At 44.0% G+C, this 17074-nt stretch overlaps 1 protein-coding gene across 3 annotated transcripts in view; it reads right to left on the reverse strand.

Annotated features, from left to right (window-relative positions):
- Nucleotides 1-16420, reverse strand: part of SLC4A8 (solute carrier family 4 member 8) — a 68474-nt gene extending 52054 nt beyond the window's left edge. The window contains exons 1-4 of one of the 3 annotated variants that reach the window (XR_013982673.1): nt 16261-16420; nt 9521-9602; nt 2430-2558; nt 389-524 (exon numbers count right to left, since the gene is read on the reverse strand). Coding sequence is in view for 2 of the 3 variants with exons in the window: in XM_080994445.1 (XP_080850571.1) it covers nt 389-524; nt 2430-2558; nt 9521-9602; nt 16261-16314 (401 nt within the window). In the remaining variant the exon portion in view is untranslated. Of the gene's footprint in view, nt 1-388; nt 525-2429; nt 2559-9520; nt 9603-14435; nt 14755-16260 lie in introns of those variants that run through there. The other 2 variants (XM_080994445.1, XM_080994446.1) reach the window with 2 other exon arrangements.
- Between the last annotated feature and the right edge of the window lie 654 nt (nt 16421-17074).

Here is a 17074-nt window from a genome sequence, read left to right on the forward strand (position 1 = left end):
TGGAGTCAGCAGTACCCACCAGATACCATTAGAACTGGGACATCTGGAACTGATTCTGGAACAGGAGCAGAAAGTATGGTAGAATTCCAGATGCAAAATCCTGGCCTGCCAGACTGTCCTGAGTGAAACTGGGTGCTACTATCCATTCTTCATTCAAGACTTACAGTAATCCCGCACAGATATGTTACTGTACTGACAATTCCCTTGCACATCTCTGGCAACCGACATAACAGAAGGTCATCTGTTCAGCATCAGCATTCAGGATGCAGTCTGCTCATAAGCAGGGGAAATGGTTACTTGTTTCTTTAAGAATGCTTCTGGCTTAATCCTTTGGAGCGAAACTGACCACACAGGAAGCTGGCGTACACCTGTTGTCCTTCATTTTTACCTTGCTGTTTCCTTCCACTCTGAATCTTCATCCTCCTTCACGCAGATTTCATCCATCTCTGTGAACAAGTCATGGGGGACATGTTCCTCATCCTCCTCCATGCCAATGATAAACTGAACTCTCCGAGATGGGGAATCTAAGAAAACGGAGCAATAAGTAAATAACAAACAGGGAGATGAGCTTTGAGAGCATGATTAATTGCTCCCCTCCCCTTTTGAATATCCTGCAAAAAAAAGGACAAGAGGGAGACGCCTTGCAATGTTTCTAGACATGGGACTAGTAGCTTACAGGAGCAGCCCCTCAGCATAAGAACACAACATGCAAAAGAATAATATGCAGTACCACAGATAATGAAGATTTGTGCAAAGGCAGCAACTTCCTGCATTGCTAGCTACTTACTACATTTACTACCTAGTAAATGTACCTAGTAAATACATTTACTACCTAGTAAATACATTTACTACCTAGCCAGACATGTACAGCAAAAAAAGTTACTCTACAGCTCTACGATTCTATTGAAGGATCTAATGGTAGCCACCCCTTCATGGATCACTGCCTTGTCGTGGCGAAGGGGCTTGAAGAACTCAGAGAAGCTATGAACTATGCCGAGCAGGGCACCCAAGATGAACAGGTCATAGTGGAGAGTTTTGACCAAACGTGATCCACCTGGAGTAGGAACCGGCAAGCCACTCCAGTATCCCTGCCAAGAAAACTCCATGGACAAAGACAACAGGCATATAAAAGTTATGACGCTGGAAGATGAGCCCCTCAGGTCGGAAGGTGTCCAACATGCTACTGGGGAAGAGCGGAGGACAAGTACAAGTAGATCCAGAGCTGATGAAGCGGCTGGGCCAAAGCCGAAAGGACGCTCAGCAAACTATGGCAAGTTCTTAAAGAAATGGGAGTGCCTGATCACCTCATCTGTCTCCTGAGAAATCTCTATGTGGGACAAGAAGCTACAGTTAGAACTGGATATGGAACAACTGATTGGTTCAAAATTGGGAAAGGAGTACGGCAAGGCTGTATATTGTCTCCCTGCTTATTTAACTTATATGCAGAATTCATCATGCGAAAGGCTGGGCTGGATGAATCCCAAGCCAGAATTAAGATTGCTGGAAGAAATATCAACAACCTCAGATATGCAGATGACACAACCTTGATGGCAGAAAGTGAAGAGGAATTAAAGAAACTTTTAATGAGGGTGAAAGAGCAGAGCGCAAAATATGGTCTGAAGCTCAACATCAAAAAAACGAAGATCATGGCCACTGGGCCCATCACCTCCTGGCAAATAGAAGGGGAAGAAATGGAGGCAGTGAGAGATTTTACTTTCTTGGGCTCCATGATCACTGCAGATGGTGACAGCAGTCACAAAATTAAAAGACGCCTGCTCCTTGGGAGAAAGGCAATGGCAAACCTAGACAACATCTTAAAAAGCAGAGACATCACCTTGCCAACAAAGGTCCGTATGGTAAAGGCCATGGTTTTCCCAGTAGTGATGTATGGAAGTGAGAGCTGGACCATAAAGAAGGCTGACGCCGAAGAATTGATGCTTTTGAATTATGGTGCTGGAGGAGACTCTTGAGAGTCCCATGGACTGCAAGAAGATCAAACCTCTCCATTCTGAAGGAAATCAGCCCTGAGTGCTCACTGGAAGGACAGATCCTGAAGCTGAGGCTCCAATACTTTGGCCACCTCATGAGAAGAGAAGACTCCCTGGAAAAGACCCTGATGTTGGGAAAGATGGAGGGCACAAGGAGAAGGGAACGACAGAGAATGAGATGGTTGGATGGTGTTCTTGAAGCTACCAGCATGAGTTTGATCAAACTGCGGGAGGCAGTGGAGGACAGAAGTGCCTGGCGTGCTCTGGTCCATGGGGTCACGAAGAGTCGGACACGACTAAACGACTAAACAACAATGGTAGCCATGCTGGGAAAGCTTCTGTCTCTGAGGTATTGGAAATCTATACAGGACACTGGCCCATGAAGATGCTTGCCCTACTGTCATGTTCACATCACATAGTAACCCAGCACTGCACACTCACCATTAGACCCAGGCTCTTCTTGCATTTGTCGCACCCGATCTCGCTTCCTGTGCTTCTGGCCATGTCTGTGATGTCTGTGGGTCTGTCTCACTAAAGGCATCCGCACCCCAACATACAGAGTCCTGTGCCCTGGAATCAAAGCAGAGAAGTTTAAGTTTTGTATTGGGTGTAACTGATACAAATCATATCCTGTGCAAACTTCTCCCCTTCTCATACCAATCCCAGCCATTCTTCAGAACCAGAACAGCCCAAACAGTAACAGCATCTTGAATGGTTTTGGAGCAACTTTCCTGGAAAAACTAGGAATCAAAGCCTTTCCACATGTCCATCCTATTGACATATAAAATAGGGGTGGGGGCACTGAGTCCACTCTCTTTCCCCTCATGCAATTGCATCAGCCATGTTTCTCTGCTTATGGCTCACTTCTGTTAATCATGGACAGGAACAGAGAAAAGAAGGTAGAGCAATGGACTGCAGGGAAGTAAGACTCAGAAGGGAGGGTGGAAGATTCAATGCCCATTTCCTATGCACTCCCTTTGAAGATATTCCAAAAAATGGCCTCCAGTCTTCTACAAAAAGTGAACCTTTGAATTGCAGGCACCTTCAGGTCCTGGACAAGATGAATATATATAGCCCAGGTTGTTTTGGGCATTGTGGTTCATGAATGGCCCAGACGGCTATATGGAGCCAGTGAAGACCCAGGAATGTCAGTTTAATGTGTTTCTGATTACCCATCTTTTTCTGGATTCCAAGACCATGTGTTGCATTACTTCTGAGTAGTCTCTTCAAGCCCCATGTAGACCTAATTGCAGTAAGTCTAGCCTTCAAGCTACAAAAGTAAGAATGAATACTGCCAGTTCAGAATTTGAAAAAGGAGCAGCTGCAGCTTTCTAACCAATGTAAGCTATGAATTGTAGGGGGTTTGGGGGGGGGGGGGCTTTTCAATTTAGCCATTTGGAAACCTGCTAAAGGTAAAGGGACCCCTGACTGTTAGGTCCAGTCACGGACGACTCTGGGGTTGCGGCGCTCATCTCGCTCTATAGGCCGAGGGAGCCGGCGTACAGCTTCCGGGTCATGTGGCCAGCATGACTAAGCCGCTTCTGGTGAACCAGAGCAGCGCACGGAAACACCGTTTACCTTCCCGCCAGAGCGGTACCTATTTATCTACTTGCACTTTGACGTGCTTTTGAACTGCTAGGTTGGAAGGTGGCGCTCACCCCGTTGCAGGGATTCGAACCGCCAACCTTCTGATCGGCAAGCCCAAGAGGCTCAGTGGTTTAGACCACAGTGCCACCTGAGTCCCTGCTACCAATATTTTAATATTGGCAGTGAGATGTTGTTGGAGAAGGGTCATAGCTCGTGGGCAGAGCATTGGCTTTGCATGCAGAACATTCAGCATTTGATCCCTGAGGTTTTTATGAGTTTTTCACCCCATCACTTAACTTCTTCTCTTTTTTTAGGGTTCAAGGATGCAGTTCTACTTGGAAGCTCAGGCCGTGGACACACGGCAATGCAGAAAACGAACTCAGCTGTCGTTCAGAGCACCCCCGTCCTTGTTGTTACTGCACACCTTCCAAGAAAACAGGTACCTTCTGTTCAAGTTCTGGGTATGAGTCCCAAGAAACCATGACCTTTATTTATATAAAACTGAGAGGGTGAAAAGATTTGTGACATTCTGCTGCTGTGCAATTTATTACTAATTCAAGCACACTGTGCCATGCTGAATACAAAGAGAGAATAAAAGGAACAAGGAATAAAAAGAACAGTGGAAGGAGCTGCAGAGATTCCCCCTCTTCCGCCTTTGGACTTAGAGGGGCTTCCTCTTAAGGGTGACTTCCCTTTGATATAAAAGGGAATTATTTATAGGTATTGACACCCTACTTGCTTTGCGTGGGATTTTGACAGACGAGAAGCACACAATATTCACCCTTCGTTTCCAAATCCTGTTAGGAAGATTAGTGCCGTAAGCCACCTTAAGGGTCTGTTTGAAGCTGATGTGAAAGACTGTGCAATCCTGTGCATATTTACTCAGGTCTAAGTCCCACTATTCAATGGGCTTACCTTCTCCCATTGCAGTGCTGCAGCCTGAGATAAGATGAAGTTTCAGGTGCAAATCTCAGTATATCAGTAATAGTGAATGTAACAAATCTCAGAATACAATGTGCAGCATATTCAGGATTTGGTATTGTGACCCCTATGTTCTACTCTAAGAAGAGCCATTAAAATTAATGATATGACTAACTTAGGTCCATTAACGTCAATGGCTCTACTTAGAGCATGGCCAACAATGGGTACAACCCAGAATCCTTTAAAATCTGGTTTTCATCTCCAGCACATTTTCTATTTCCTGTTGTGGTTCTTGCCCTTTAGAATTCCTGTTTGGAGAGTCCTTTGCCGTGTTCTTTCTTGCAGGGATACAAGACATAAGGGGGGGGGGGGGACTTTCGTTTCAGTCCAGCCTAGGAGGATGTGTTTGAAGTGAAAAAATTAATGGTGTTCTGCATTTATGACTGCAATTCTTGTTGGCATCTTTTACTAGTTTTTATTACTGTGTCACAGGTAACAGAGCTTTCCCCTGCTGGAACGTTTCAAAGTTATGAAGGACAATTTATTGTATAGATTTATTATTATTAATTTATATACCACCTACGTGCCAAAGTGGCTTCTAAGAGGTTTACCAGTATGAAATCAATACATTATTAAAATACACAATTAAACAATTCCATCAAAGTATTGAAAGTATCCATAATTTACTTATAATGAGGTGAAATGTTAAAGGAAGATAGAAAGTAAAAAGGGGGGTATAGAGATGCTAAGAATTTAGTAAAGGTGTTCAGAAGTCAGAAAGTGGGAGTGAAGGAGGTCGGTGCTCAGTCGTGCAATGTTTAAGGTTATTGCTGTATGTAACAAAACGTGACTATGATAAATATTGAAAACTCAATAAAAATATAAAATTAAAAAATGCAATAAAACAAGCCAGTCAAAAAGCATAACCGCTAAAACATGTAAAACAACAACAACTAAGCTTGCAAAAATTTATCATTTGCCCGATAACAAATGTTGGAAATGTAATGAAACTGAAGGTACATTCTTTCATCTTTGGTGGACATGCCCAAAGATTAAGGCATTCTGGGAGATGATCTATAATGAAATGAAAAAGGTATTTAAATATACCTTCCTGAAGAAACCAGAGGCCCTTCTCCTGGGCATGGTCGGCCAATTGGTGCCAAAGAAGGATAGAACTTTCTTTATGTATGCCACAACAGCAGCAAGAATACTTATTGCAAAGCACTGGAAGACACAAGATCTACCCACTAAGGAAGAATGGCAGATGAAGCTGATAGACTATATGGAACTGGCGGAAATGACTGGCAGAATCCGAGACCAGGGAGAAGAGTTGGTGGAAGAAGATTGGAAAAAATTTAAAGTATATTTACAAAAACATTGCAAAATTAAGGAATGTTAGAAGGATGTTGGAATGAAGTTATATGGTTTTAGCAGAAATGTAATAAAGAATTAAGTAAAAGTTGATTGATAATGGGCAAAAATGAAAAAATTAAAGGTTAGACCGTTAAGATAAATTATAGAACAAAAATTGAGCAAGATGGAAAGAATTTGCTGAAATAGTTAATTGAACTAGAATACAAAAAGGGAGGCGTGAGGTCGATGAAACAAGTAAATGAAAGGTAAAGATATGGAACATTGGATGTGTTTTAATGATCTTTCTTTTTTGCTGTATTGTTGTATTGTTTTCTTTTATGTTTTTTCTTTTTCTATATGTATTGTAATGTATGTTTTGTTAATTTCTTATTGTTTTTCCTTTTACTGCTTTCTGTAATTTTTAAATTCTTAATAAATATCTTTTATTAAAATAAAAAAAACAACTAAAACAATTAGAAAACAAGATCAACTTGTGATCCACACACAGAGAGGGAGAATCTTGCTTTGGAAGGAAGCTCTATCAGATCTTGGCTCATCTGCATCTCCTCTGCATGTCAAAAATTTGCATGAAGGCTTGGAACAGTCCGTGCTAAGGAACAATTTCATTCAGAGGGATATTTGGTAGCAGAAGAAGCAGCAGGCTGTGTTTGTTGGGCAAATATTTGCTAGTCATAGTGGGAGGTACGCACACTGTCACATAACACAGGCTACTTTAAACATGCATGTGCATCTCAGTGCCCACATAGCAGCAGCTGCTCGACCCAAAGGATGATCGTGCCAATCGTGGAGTTCCAGCGTTCTCTTCACCCAGCATTTGGGAGTCCTCTGCCTCAGCACCACTGCTAAAGGAATGACAGAGTTCTCTGTGGCACCACCGCCAAAGATTCTTTGGCTTCTCAGATTCCAAGTGTAAGAGTGGCTTGCACAAAATCCAATCCCACATTTCAAGTTTCTGAAGAACATCGGTTGTCATTCTTATATGACAGTCAAATATCTGGTCCCTGTGGTTTTGAAAGTGCCATGGGTGTGTAATCAACAGGCAGCTGTCCAATGTAAGTCAGGAGCCAGGAAGCAGCAGCTGGGCCAGGGAGATGGAACCAGGGAAGGAGCAGGCAAGAATGACAAAAGCAGGAATTGGATCCAAGAAGCAAAGCAGAAGTTAGAGAAGATGACAAAGCCAGGAATCAGGACCAAAGGAACACACCGGAGTTAGGCATATCCTGTGCTCATGCAAACTGGAAGCCCTTTTATAGTCCTTCCTGTCCAGGAGGTGCCAATGACCAGTATGCCTGAGTGAGGCCAGTTCCTGCCTCTCCTTCCTGGAATCCTGTCACATTCCACTATCCACAGACTTCTACTGCCCCTCCGCTATGGCGCATATGGAAGGTAGCATTCTGCAGGCTTCGTTCAGTGCTTTATACATTAGCATTGCTAAGCCTCTCTTCCCTCATATGATGCACCTGTTGAGTTTTCCTCTCTTCCTTAACATCTGTTTCAGTGCTGGCCGTGAAAAGAGGGAAAGAAGTGTCTCTAAAGTGAAACTGTGTGTGCATACATTGTTGGAGCCAGAATCTGAGGTGAAACAGGAATGTGCTGCCCCGCACTGCCACCCTGAAGATTCCCTTATCAGTTTCCAGTGTTATCTCAGGAGACTTCTATATGATCTCACAAAATCTTGCTGGAAGCTACTGCTGCTGCCTCCACTTCTCTGCCAGCAGCAAAGGGGGCATTGCCTCTTTGGGTTTTGCTGCCCAAGGCAGCTTTCTCAGCCTGCATCATGGGTGGACTGGCCCTGGTCAGACCAATAGCTCTAGGGATGGCGCCATCGTGGGTGCAATGGCACCATCTTGAAACAGCCATGCTCAGGCTCCAGCATACAATGCACTGAAGTTCTCAGATGCCTTCTCAGACACCCTTGAGGGCTTTGTTGTGTAAGGGTTGAATATTTTAAACATTTTCCAAAAACTCACAACCTATAGTGCTGTGTTGTTCTAAGAGGCAAGCACAAAAGGCTTCAGGTCAAACAGGCAGTGTGAAAAGGAACAGGAGAGGATGTTCTCACTTTCTGGAGCAAAGTCTGAGAGACGGTTCAGATTGGCTGGGTTGGGGGGGGAGCCTGGGCAATGAAGAAGAAGAAGAAGAAGAAGAAGAAGAAGAAGAAGAAGAAGAAGAAGAAGAAGAAGAGTTTGGATTTGATATCCCGCTTTATCACTACCCGAAGGAGTCTTAAAGCGGCTAACATTCGCCTTTCCCTTCCTCCCCCACAACAAACACTGTGAGGTGAGTGGGGCTGAGAGGCTTCAGAGAAGTGTGACTAGCCCAAGGTCACCCAGCAGCTGCATGTGGAGGAGCGGAGACGCGAACCCAGTTCACCAGATTACGAGTCTACCGCTCTTAACCACTGCACCACACTGGCTCTCAATGCTAGCCGCAATAAATTTTATTCAATCACACTATTTATGGTAATGTCAAACAATGTTGCCCTATGTTCTGTATGTTTTAATAAATCGTTGCTGAGTGTGAAGACGTCTTGGTGGGGCCTGCTGATTCCCATATAGAAAACATAGGATGCAGCCACAAGAGGAAGCATGTTGAGGCAGCCTCATGATTTGATACACCAAAGTATAGGAAAGAGGACAAAGAAAGTGTGTGTGTTTTTGTTTTCATTTTAAAGCAGGTCTTTTTGTTCCCATGAGATGAAATGTAGCTCAAAATATGCCATCTACTCTGCAAGGACAAAATGCATCTCTTGCAAGAACACACACACACCCCTGTAACATGGGAAAAGAAAAGGGATAAATACAGACAGAAGACAGCATCTGGTATGGATTGGAGGGAAAGATATGAAATAGATAAAACTAAGGATGGCTGAATAGTTCAGATCTGGTCACTCCCATTTTTCTGATTCCATATTAGTTTGCAATTAAAAAAAGTTCTCGTGAAAATTCATCAGCATTTTACTACTAATTTCTCACAAACATTTTTTTACACAATTTTCCCTAGTATTTTGTAAAGCAGTTTCCCATAATATAACACAATTTTCTATGTCATTTTCACCAGTATATATATTTTTTTCTACATTTGGGGACAGTATATGTATTTTTGTACACATTACTTGGCCAGAGAACCATATTGCAAAATTTGGAAAAGGGGAAATTTCAAAGGAGGGTTGTGTTTCAGTATTCTTATTGATTTGGAAAGTGTGGGTTTAGTAGGTTTGCCTTTAAATGAGAACTGAATCAATTTTGTCCCCCATCCCTATCTCCTACACACTTTTAAAACCACAATACTTGTATAACTCCTGTACATGTACCACCACATGTAACTCATTTTTTAAAAAAATCAAGATATATTGAATTTTCACACTTGAAATAAAGCAGAATGGAAGCAGTCATGCAAAATAATCAAGTTTCCCAAATCCTGCATGCAGAATTTGCATTTTCTTGCTAAAGAAATTGGATTTTCACCAGAGTCTTGTTTATGAGATGCAGTATAAGCAGTTTTGGTTCTGTGGTATACAAGACACTGTATCTGGAACCTTCTCAGATAGAAAGCACATTTACTTCACTTTCCAAATAGTTAATGATGATTAATGGCCTGCCAGAGAAATGGGGGGAGAAGGGGGGGAGCCCAGGAAGGAACAGCCTCACCTTCCAGCTCTTCGGGTTCATAACGAATGTTGACAACATTTCTGGTACCTCCCAGATCCACAACAGCCTCATCCTCCGGTCTCTGGTAGAGAAACAATGAGGGTGCGTCACACATATTATTAACACACAAATCTATGCATCTACCCCATGAACCAGATTAAAGAACAGTGGAGGTCAATGCTGATTCCTGTTCAAGAATACTGTAGATTTCTGACACATACAAATATTCTTTCCCCTCTGTTGAACAGTCACATGTAAATATTGGCCTACCCAAATATAGCCAGATGTTTGTACATACACAATCACATACAGTTCCTCTCACACACATTTTGGGATACCTTTGGAAATATCTGCAATATAAACAGCATTATATGAACTCTAATATTCTATGGCTTCGTGGCAATGTTTGCTATAGGAATATGGAAGCAAGCAGCCAATACGTGGTCTTACCTCTATTCAATAAAATTGTGCAGTCATTTAAGATTGGTATAATGGCTGCTGATATCAGAAAACGTCACTGGCTCTCTAAAGCACTGAGTTAGGGAGTGCTGTTCCTTTATGCATTTCCTAGAGGGAAGAGGTTGCAGGTTGTCTAAGCACCAGTCAATTGCTTTACCCTCCTTCTCAAATTTTCATCAATACTTCTCCTACCAGTGCTGACCCAAAACATCGTGTGGCCTCACAGGGCCCCCACCCCACCCCCTAGGCTAAGGTCAGTGGCGTAGCATCAGTTTCCGAGCACAATTCAAAGTGTTGGTGTTGACCTTTAAAGACCTAAACGGCCTCGGCCCAGTATACCTGAAGGAGCGTCTCCACCCCCATCGTTCTGCCCGGACGCTGAGGTCCAGCGCCGAGGGCCTTCTGGCGGTTCCCTCATTGCGAGAAGCAAAGCTACAGGGAACCAGGCAGAGGGCCTTCTCAGTGGTGGCACCTGCCCTTTGGAACGCCCTCCCACCAGGTGTTAAAGAGATAAACAACTACCTGACATTTTGAAGACATCTTAAGGCAGCCCTGTTTAGGGAAGTTTTTAATGTATGACATATTAGTGTATTTTGGTATTTGTGGAAGCCGCACAGCGTGGCTGGGGAAACCCAGCCAGATGGGTGGGGTACAAATAATAAATTGGTGGTGGTGGTGGTGCCTGGGGCAGGTGCACATGTGCCAGGCAGGCAGCACATAGACTGGGAGGGAGTGCCAGCCCAGCCCTTGCCACCACCACTGGAGTGACCTCACTCCCACCAAAGCCAAGCGTGGCCACGCTGAGCTGCCTGCCTGCCCGTGCAGGGAACAGCCTGGCTGACCAACACAGCCCTTGGCGGGTGAAGAGGAGTATCACGCCAGGCTGTGCTGGGGACACCTGCATGGGGGCATCTGGTTTAAACCAACTCAAAAACTGTGTGTCTGGGGCCACAGCCCCCTGGCACCCTCCGCACGATGCCCCTGGCTATGGTCATGTATTGCTGCACCAAAGACCACTTTTTGTCCTTTTCCCCAAAGAAAAAGGGGCACATCTATTTCCCCACGTTCGCATACTTCATGATGTCTGAAGCAAATCCCTTCCTTCTGCTGCCTAGCAAAGCCAGCCTTTCCTCCTGCCCCAATTCAAAAGTAGGAGAAGAGGCAGAGATGTGTGACATTATAGAAGCTTACTTGCCCTTTGTGCCAAGGGGACTCACAATCCAAATTTAGATGTGGGGGATGGGAAACATTCAAGTTAAAATTCGGATCATGCATCAACACTCATTTTTCAAGTCCTAAAGAAAATTAAGACTATTAAAGCTTAGCAGTACAGAGAAGCAACAATCTTGTTTAGTCCTTCTCTGTTTCCTGACATAGAAGCTTGGCTGGGGGAAAGGATTATTTCTCTCTCATCAAAGTGGAAACTGGATGCATTTCAGACTTGTTGCACTTACTATATAGCCTGATAAAGCTCTTCCTCACAGGACACAGTGATTCCATACATCATTTTAATAATTAGATAGATAGAGGAGAAAGGACACTTTGCTAATAGCAAGCTCCAGTACCACTCTTTTATTTATTTTTCTTCCCTCAACCTAGAGAGATAAATAATGCATAGCTCTGCTGAAGGCAGAATTTCCCATAGGGAAAAGCAAAAGCATTCTTTCCACCCGTAATGAGCAACAGCAGGGGAACCAACTGTAGGGGCTAGAAGCGGCTTCTGCCCCCTCAATATTTGTGAGCAGGGGGCTGAGCCACCCCAATATTGAGGGGCCCCAAAACAGATCAGCCTCCCTGCAAACCTGCCCTCTGTGGTCCCCATTCCCCGGCCGATGGGCGAGTACTCGTGTCCTGGGCAGGGATGGAGGGCGGAGGTTGATATTTACTCAACGTGCTCTCCAGGCCCTGTCACTGGCAGAGCGCAATGGGGGCTCCTGGTTCACGCCCCCCCCTCGTTTGCACACCCAGGGCAACAGCCCCCATGGCACCCTCCACCCGGTGCATGACATTGTGCATATAACAACGCTGGGTCCCCTCAATGTGGGAGGCAAACTGGCAGCCCTGAGCAACAGCAAAACTACAAGATCCAAAAATTCATGAAGAGACAGAGTTGCTGCCAGGATTTGCCCAAACTGGAGTTCAAACTGGGGGTATTGTATTCTCGGTTGCTCTTAGGTTTTCCTCCCCATTGTATCTTCATTTTATTTTTTCTGTTCCTGCAAGGATACTGCACGTCGGAAGCTAGCACAACAGAAAAGGGAGCTGAACAAGAACCTCTCACTTGCCCCGCCTAGTTTTCCACCAGCAGAGAATCTTTTACATAGAGGATCATTTAAAATAAATAAATCCGTGCCTCCAGTTGCAGTCTGAAATGACAGCGCACTCTAACACCACCACCACCATCACCTCCTTCTCATAGAACTCATTCTGCTGCCTCCTGTATAGATCCAGACTCATGCCTGCAGAATTCATTATGTGAGCATTATGATTATTTATTATATTTATTCGTTGTTGTTTTTCCCAAGATAAGTGAAACTTGAAGCAACTTGCAAATATGAACATCAAAAACAAGGATAAAACAACTTAAAATGACACACACACATAATAATGTTTTTCCTGACTTGTAAAAGCACATAGTAATAGTGTCCTCCCTGGAGCACATATTCCATAAACAGGGAGCCACCACTGAGAAGGCCTGTTCTCAAGTTGCCACCCCCTGCATCTCCTTTGGAAAGGGCACACACAAAATGGGCCTCAGATGAAGCATGTGAATTGCACTACCATGTTCTAAATGCCTATACCGGGAGCTTTTATCATTGGGTTAGAATGCCAACTTCAAGGAAATCCCAGAATGGCCAATTCCCCCCCAGTTGTGCTAGGGCTGAGGCTGATTTGTTTATATTTTAGTACAGAATTGTGACCATATACAGCAGTATAGAAGAATGACAGCAACAAATTCTGAGGTCCTTCAGAGAGACATAACCTCTTTCCCTGGCATCCTAGGAAGTCACAGAGTAAGCCATTTTAATTGGGCTTTGGGTTGTCCCTGTTTCATGTCTAGGATCAGTGCTTTTTTCTAAAAATAATGTTTAGGGGTACTCTCATTTTCCTACTCATATTGAAATACTGCCCTTCAATGAGGCCAAACTTGGATTCACAAAATGTTTAGGGGTATGCATACCCCTGTGTACCCCCAGAAAAAAAGCACTTAAAGGTAAAGGTAAAGGGACCCCTGACCGTTAGGTCCAGTCGTGGCCGACCCTGGGGTTGCGGCGCTCATCTCGCTTTATTGGCCGAGGGAGCCGGCGTACAGCTTCCGGGTCATGTGGCCAGCATGACTAAGCCGCTTCTGGCGAACCAGAGCAGCGCACGGAAACGCCGTTTACCTTCCCGCCGGAGCAGTACCTATTTATCTACTTGCACTTTGAGGTGCTTTCGAACTGCTAGGTTGGCAGGAGCAGGGACCGAACAACGGGAGCTCACCCCGTCACGGGGATTCGAACCGCCAACCTTCTGATCGGCAAGTCCTAGGCTCTGTGGTTTATCCCACAGCACCACCCGCGTCCCTTGTCTAGGATTAAACCACCCTAAAACAGTAAAAGGCACAGGACAAGGGCTATTAAAAAAAGAAAAAGCTGGCAACTCTAATTCAGTTATATCACTAGATCCAGGTATTGGCTTTATTTGACATTAACCTTTATTTTAATGTTGTTGCTCTGATAGACCTTTGGAGCCTGGTTTCCTGTAAGGTGATTAAGTAAGTGCTTCTACTATGGTAACATTAACACCATCTACTCATGGTGTGAAGTTAACACTACAATTACACCATAATTGATTTAGGCTGCAATCCTATACCCACTTACCTGGGAGTAAGACTCACATGAATTACATAGTTCTCACGTCTGAAAAGAAGGCTATAGCCTTAGCACTGTTAACCAATGCTATAAGTAATTATGGTCACCCAAACTGCCTGTTCTAAAAGAAACAGAAAATGCCAGATACAAGTCCTAAGGGTTTTAACCGGGGACGCGGGTGGCGCTGTGGGTTAAACCATAGAGCCTAGGGCTTGCTGATCAGAAGGTCGGCAGTTCGAATCCCCATGACGGGGTGAGCTCCTGTTACTCAGTCCCAGCTCCTGCCAACCTAGCAGTTTGAAAGCATGTCAAAGTGCAAGTAGATAAATAGGTACCGCTCCACCGGGAAGGTAAACAGCGTTTCCATGCACTGCTCTGGTTCGCCAGAAGCGGCTTAGTCATGCTGGCCACATGACCCGGAAAAACCATCTGTGGACAAACGCTGGCTCTATCGGCCTATAGAGAAAGATGAGCGCTGCAACCCCAGAGTCGTCCATGACTGGACCTAATGGTCAGGGGTCCCTTTACCTTTACCTTTAAGGGTTTTAACCATTTGCAGGGCTTCCAGTGGGGACTCATCCATCCTCATAAAAGCGCTTTACCTGCAAGTTCCTGAATGATGTCATGGTTATCCTCCGAAGCCGTGCAAGGTCAGAAAGAAAGAAGAATCAATCTTCTTCTACAATTATGTTCAAGAATCCAGGTCCTGGGCTAAGTTCTCTTCTGGTGCAAGTCTGGGTAGCCAAAGGGAGGCTCGAGTCCATTCCATACACCCATTTAGCTGACTAGGTATTGACCCCCAACAGAAGCCACTTGCTACTTCTTAAAGCATCTCTTTTAGACAATCTTTTTCAATGGGCAGGTGGGTAGGGGAGGGGGAAAGGTTGAACCATTGAAGATGCTGCTTCAGCTGGGTTTCCTCGCTAACTCTGTTCCCAGAGCCACCTGACCTTCATTACTATGACAGCATGGAACACGGCAGCATGAATATTCCAAATGGTACCCATCCTTCTGTCTCATCAAATCCATTCTTAAGGAGCTTTCTTGGAAAGTAAGGGGAGTGGGAGGGAAGGAACTAAACCTTGAGGTCCTGTTCCCACCACAACTTCCCTGACACTGGAAGTCAGTACAAAATGCACCGGGCTTCATCAGATTGCCCATCCGGTAAGAAGGCAGCATTCTTTTGTTTATAGGCTAGCCATGTGAAAAAATAAGAGGGCAGGACAACTTTCTTTAAGAGAAAGTTGTGTAGAGGAGGGGATTGGGAGCAGATGTAGGTGTCATGGCAACAGGGGCCTATAAATATTTATCTTGGGTTGGGGTCCATTCCAGTTCCCTGAGGGGAGAGAACTAAATTATTCCCATCACATTTCAAGGTGTATTTTAATGGGAAATCCTTTAAAATCCACCCAAAGCACTTTAAAAAATAGTATTTATGAGGGGGTTCATCCCTCCCCTCCAAAAAAACCCCCAAACTTTTATAACTTCTAAAACAGGGCATCCAGTCACCTACAGCCTGAGCAGCTAATACACAAGGCTCCCTGCACATCACACACACAGTTAAGTCCTCTTAGGAGGGAGGAGACTTAATGGCAAGATGCACTAGCTGCTGAAACTGTGGGTGGCTAGATGCCCTGTTTAAGTTTAAAAGGGGAGTTGGGGTGGGGGTACAGAGGTAGGCACTGTCCTCTGTAGCAACCTCTAGCCCTACAGATGAAACGCACAGAGAAACGCAAGAAAACTTGGATGCAATTATCTAAGACGCATGTCGAAATAGAAACATAAAAGAACTAAATGATACAGACTTCCAACAGATTTATAGTCGTCAAAAAACCGAGCTGAAGAAGGCGTGTACTCCGAAACAGGGCCCTGTCCTGGTTACCACCACTGAACCGTACATCTGATTCACACTCCGGATACTCCTTTTTGGCCCCATTTGATCCTTCATTCTTTATTCTTTATTCTAATTTTATATAATGTGGACTCGTTTTGACTGCTATTGAGACTTGTATAAAACAATTGTTGTGCACTGGTATTTCATGTACCTTTGTACTATATCATTGTATATTTGAAACGACATTATTTCTGCACTTAAACGTTGTATCCAAACTTACCATTACTTTAAAACTATCATACTTATACGTTGTGTTTAAATCTACTACTAGCTTCAAACTGTTATTCTTAGCAGAATACACACGTTTTTCATTTCAACTCTTGAGTAGGAATTATTCCTTATATTGAAACTTTTGGCCAGAGTTCTTGATATATCCTTTTCAGTGCTGAACTGCACCCAGCAAAAAAATGTGGGCCATTACCAGGGCCAGATACAAGAAAATAGGGTGTCTATCACAAGAAAAGGGGAGCCATTCATGCATATGTACGTTATCTGCACATTCTAACACAGGCTGCAGTCCTAAGAACACTTACCTGCGTATAAGCTCCCTTGAACACAGTAGGACGGACTTCTGAATAAACATGCATAAGGTTGCACTACTGGGTTTTTTAGGATATATTTCCCTCCTTCTGAAACTCATGAGTGAGCTCTATGTTGAAAATTCTCTTTCCTACAGCAGACAAGCCTTCACGACGACTATGCCCGTTAACAGGCAAGCTCTGCTTGAAATGTGATCATTGACGTAATAGGGCATCCAAAATGAAAAACGACACCAATCAGTTAAAATTAGATGGTGACCGTGGCCTTCAGCCCTGTGCCCCATATTACTGTTTAACAATGGGGAAAACACAAAAGTAAACATCTGGAGAAAACAGAATACGCATCCCAAGGAAAACGCAAAATCAGTTTCCTTCTGGGCACACTTTTGAGCTGATCTACATGGTGGAGTTATTAATCTACATGTTAAGTTGGGAAGAGCATACAGTACTGGCTGCTGCGACTGCATCACTTTAGACTGCAGGTGGAGAATTGCTTGTTTGAATGGTCCCTAATGTAAATAGCCTTCCAGAATAAAACAAACTAGTAGCTTGGGGAGAAGCTAGGCTTTTTAAGTGACAGTGAAATTCTCAAAACTTACAGCAATTGCCAGATTCTACGTCAGTGGAAGTGCTGGAATTTCATTCCATGCTCTACAGAACAGCTGAAGTCAAGTCCATTTCTCAATCCCCACAACTATAAATATCTTCCTAACAACAGAGGGTTTTAAAGTCATTGTTGGGTCTTTTATTAGTAGCAGTGAAGTGTACACACTGTGGTCAACAGTTGTCTAACAGAACACTGATTGAC

Source organism: Podarcis pityusensis (assembly GCF_964106645.2).
Source record: "Podarcis pityusensis genome assembly, chromosome: 2".
NCBI lineage: Eukaryota > Metazoa > Chordata > Lepidosauria > Squamata > Lacertidae > Podarcis > Podarcis pityusensis.